Source organism: Empidonax traillii, unplaced genomic scaffold (assembly GCF_003031625.1).
Source record: "Empidonax traillii isolate 1590-97213 ecotype Southwest subspecies unplaced genomic scaffold, ASM303162v1 scaffold446:size905785, whole genome shotgun sequence".
Lineage (NCBI taxonomy): Eukaryota > Metazoa > Chordata > Aves > Passeriformes > Tyrannidae > Empidonax > Empidonax traillii.
Genome location: NW_020955639.1, coordinates 122,616 through 127,446, shown reverse-complemented (window position 1 = coordinate 127,446; position 4,831 = coordinate 122,616). Strand labels below are relative to the sequence as shown.

The following is a 4,831-nucleotide window of genomic DNA, read 5'->3' as shown; positions in this document are numbered from 1 at the left end:
AAAAGGAAAAGGAAAAGGAAAAGGAAAAGGAAAAGGAAAAGGAAAAGGAAAAGGAAAAGGAAAAGGAAAAGGAAAAGGAAAAGGAAAAGGAAAAGGAAAAGGAAAAGGAAAAGGAAAAGGAAAAGGAAAAGGAAAAGGAAAAGGAAAAGGAAAAGGAAAAGGAAAAGGAAAAGGAAAAGGAAAAGGAAAAGGAAAAGGAAAATTCAGCATCTGAAGTTAAGTTTAAGTTGCCTTTTGAGCCCTGTCACTAGTTACCTACACAGTTTTGAAATTTAATTTAATAATTCCCTGCAAGAAAAGAGGAAAAAAATCCATTTAGGAGGAAAAAGAGGAAAGAAAACAACATAAAAGAGTGATAAGATTAAGCCTGTGTTTTAAAGAATGGTTAAGACAACAGTTGTAACGACAGGCAGACAAACAGCAAATTCAGTGACTAAAGAGAAGCATATTATATGGAATTGATGGCTGAGAAATGCACTGAAAACCTCAAGTCATTAATAGTGAATGCACATCTCACATGTACACAAGATTTTGAAGGCAATCTGTGAAATAGCACCAAATACACACTATAAAGACTTTTTAAAAACCCAGATCACAAAGCCTTTTACCTATAAAATATAGAATTATTTATAGGTATTGTCTAGAAGAATTTTCTTTTGTATTTCCTGTGAAGTTATTTCCCAGCAGTTGGTGTGAACTTTAAATATTCAGATATATCCACAAAATTGTGTGATACCTATTATTGTACTGAACATGTAGTTCGAGTGCCCCACAAAAACCATTTGTGGCCAGTAGAATTATTATGGTCTAGAAAAGTAACACTGTAATGGAAAACCAGCTGGAAAAAGGTTAAGGATGTATAAGGTTTATGAGGGATCATCAGAGAAACCCTATGCACTTGGCAAAATAACATATTACCTAGCCATAAATAAATTGAGGCCTTTCCATTTTATCTTTAATCCCGTGAACTTTAGTTGTGGTTTTGCTGTGTTTCCAGCTTCCCGCATTTTGCTGGCAGGCTGTGCTGTTACTCGCTTTTCCTCATAGTGTGGGTCAATAGAAAACACCAGCTCTACACAATCAGTCATCTTGAGGAAGCCATGTTTCATCCTTAGGTAGCATTTTTTCCCTTCAAGGACCTCAAAGTGTTTGAAGCACATTAGTTAATTAAGCTCAAAATACTACATGCTATTTCACTATCAATTTTTAATTAGAACATGTACAACAGGGAGTGCTGCTTAAGAAAAATCAATGGCTCCTTAGGAAGTAGTTTGGTATGACATACATTTGAGAGATAACCCCTTCACGCATCACCTTCCCTAAAGACTCAATCTTCATTAAACATACAAGAACAAGCCCCTCCGCTGCATCTGCTGGGACTTGGTTGGATGTTCCCTGCAATGCACAACACAAACTACAGCTACTGGCCACAGCTGGAGGCTGAGGGTCTTTGAAAGGCCCTTGAAAGTTTTTCTCTGGCACACACTTTGCTCGAAGCAGCCCATGAAAGAAGAACAGTACCCTACTTAAATAAGAAGGGTAAAAAAAAATAAACAGTCAACTGTTAGCTGAGGAAAAGAACAACTCTATCTTGCTTTGGTTTGCCTTTTTTTTTTTTTAATGCATATGATCTTTGTTTATAAAGAATGAAAAAGGATGGTATTTTACAACAGTGGTAAATCACAAACTTTATCCTGTAAAAGAGAGGAGGTTTTTTTCCCTTCTTTCAATTATTTTAATCCATCACTAAAGCTATTGCATATATTCTACCATTCACTTTATGGGGTATAAGGTGTTACTTCTGTCTGTTTTCACCATGAATTCTATTTCCAATTGACTGGAAGCTCTGGTACCAAGAAGATGCCACAATATTTTGCATAAAGTTCAGGAAATATCTATCAGAGAGGGAAAAGTAATCTGTTTAACAAGCAAAGAACCTCTTATATCAGGTATCAAGATAACTTACTGTAAGAATCAAAGAACCGCAGCTAGAAATTAAAGTTGATTATCAGTAGGACACTTGGGTGGCTTCAGGATATGAAACAGCAAAAGAAAGAAGACATCTCTTTTAAAGTACTTACCTACAATAGTCACATTATAGTTGAGTGTGACAATTAAAAATCCCAGCGAGTCCCAGCGCTCCATGTTCAAACAGGTTCAAAACACTCCCAGCTCCTGATGTCCTAACAACTTTATCATTTCCAAAGGAGGCTAGAACTAGACAGGGAAGAAAGAGAGGGGGGAAAAAAGAGGAAGAAGGAGAGAGAAAAAAAAAAAAAAAAAAAAAAAGGAAAGAATTTTTGTTAAAGGTCAAGGATGGAAATCAGAAACCCAGCTACAACAATGTATTGATGAAGGATTATTTTGATGATTTGAACAAGACTGTTAGTTTTGAATGTTGGAGTAATTCTTCTTAAGGCTTTAACAGTTTGTCTTGCAAAAGCTCTAGCTTGTCAGATCCAATTGCTCCTACCTCTTGCATGGATCCTCTGTCCAGACAACTGCAAGTGGACAAACAACAACAGGAGTAATCTCTGCCATTGTAGACTATTCTTACCCTCCCAGGGCATACCAGCCTCCTGGCATTGCTGAAATATTTTAGTGGTGAAAGACATGGAGAGAGGAAAAAATAGCATAGACCAGGAAATAATGGAGACCTCTCTGTCTCCCCACAAGAATTGCAGATGAATAATGGAAGGAAAGGGGGTAGAAAAGGGTGAGCATCCCTATGTTTGAAAGGCAATTTCAGTTCAGGTCACTGGAAGCTATCCCATTGCAATTTCCCAAAACCGTTTTGTTTCTAAACCACAGCCTCCCTGACAGAACACCATGGCCCTGTCAATCACAGCCACACCAAATTTTCCTCTGTGTGCTGAGCTGGCCAGCAGGCTGAGACTCCCTGCAGGCACATATAATACAGAGAAAGTTTTAAAAAAATTAACCCAAGGATGTGGCTGGTTTTCAAGATGCCTCAATTTGCTTACTTTTAATTTATATCAGTTCTTTCTGCTGAAACTGCTTGGTACTCTGGACATCACTCAAAAGATCCTAGGGCTACTTGACCAGCATTCTGAAACCCCAGCAGCCCCTCAGAAGCGATGGAGTGAGCTTCCCCTTGGAGCAGGATGCCTGTGGAGTCAGCAGTGCTTGAGTGCAAGGTGCAACTGCACAGCATGTTCTTGACACTGTGTGACTGTGCTGCACACCAGGAAGAAAGCAGGGATGAAATAAGACTCTCAACTTTTCTTTCCTCACCCCACTGCACCAAATTCCCTTGGGGAAAGTTATCTACCACCATCTTCCACCAACTGTTCCACTAGCTATGATATGCTACTCAGTCCTTTTTTATCTGTTCTGTGATAGGGGCAAACATAATGTGGACACTTAGTCAGGAAATAGTATCAGTCACTAGAAAAACAGCTGAAGAAGGAGTGTGTGTGTGATATAGCAAAGGAGAAAAGTGATGTCCTGACAAGCTGACACCTGTAGGGTGCCAACAGCCCAGGCACAGGCAAGGTGAGTTGGCTCAGAGCAAGGTGAATGGTGAGACTGCATGACTTATGGGCTCTGTGACTGGGCTAAGCTTTATAACTGAGCACATCTTACCTGAATAAAAGGTAAAACTAATAGTTTAATGAAGTGAAATAAATCTGTACAAAGACCTTCTCCCCAGCTCTCTGCTCACAGGCCTTGCAAAGCCTTGGCAGAACACACTGAGCATCCTTTCTGTAGTAAGCCCCATCATAAGAAAAGCCTAAAAGCAGGGTTTGAAAGTGTGATGGTTCGGACTTGGCTCCCTGCCAAATGCCCAACCCCCCAGTAGCAGCCCCTCTCTTCCCCCTTCCTACTTCCCCCAGGGCAAAGGAAAAAAATTATGCAAATTGAAGAACCCGAAAATCAAGCTAGTTATATATAAAAAAATATATTTTATGTATATTACAGTTAAGATGCTATGTACACAGCAAAAGGGAATCCAAACACCCCCCGAAGGGATAGGGAACGGGGAAAAGGAACAAAAGGGAACAAAAAAAGGACACCGAGCAGATATACGCAATCAAATCCGAGAATTAGTAAAATAACTAGTAAAACAAATCTCACCACATCCCTTAGAAAAAAAAACAGGATTGACACACACACGGCCATCACTCCCCAAGCCTCCATGTGGCAGGTCAGTGGATGCTGCAGGTCTCAGCCTTAGATAAGTGAGATCAATGCAGGGATCCACTGTTCCCGAACTTCACCGGAAGAGAGCGAAGGCCGCTCCTCCCTTCTTATTTATACCTCAATTTATGTAAAAATCGTATGGAATACTGGGAACACTGCCTCTTCCTTGGTTACAAACTGGTAACCAGGGAAGGCCTAGATTAAAACCACCACAGAAAGGATGATCCTTAAAAACACTTTATCTATTATCTGTGCAAAGAGATTTTTAATTGCAGTGGTAAAAAAAAAAATAAGTTTTCTTGGTTTCAGAATTGATTTATGAAAAATATTTGCCAAACAGCCATTTCTTCCATTACCAAATTTTATTTACGGTGTGTGATGACAGTTTTACCTTCACTCCCCCTCACACACACACCTCCCACCCGTTTTTTTACTTTTTCCTTTTTTTTGTGTTCCCTCCTGAGATATGTATAAATAAGCCAGTCTCTTCGCGAACGAAGAACCGGGGAAGGTCTTTCCACCTTCCAGCCTGCGCATTGGATTTTTTAGGTGAGACACAGTGTGCGCGGAACTGAGCCCACCCTTTAATCCTGAGGTTCATCTGCCGGGGCCAAGCACGCTTGGACGGTGGCAGCGAGGTCCTCAGGACGTAGATGGATTGCCTTAA

General features: G+C 40.1%; 1 protein-coding gene across 1 annotated transcript in view; it reads right to left on the bottom strand.

Moving 5' to 3' along the window:
* The window catches only part of GJD4 (gap junction protein delta 4), a 4,519-nt gene extending 2,323 nt beyond the window's left edge, over positions 1-2,196 (bottom strand). Inside the window, exon 1 of the mRNA XM_027894889.1 lies at positions 2,082-2,196. Coding sequence (XP_027750690.1) covers positions 2,082-2,145 — 64 coding nt within the window. The 5' untranslated portion in view covers positions 2,146-2,196. The remainder of the gene's footprint in view (positions 1-2,081) is intronic.
* Positions 2,197-4,831: the final 2,635 nt, after the last annotated feature.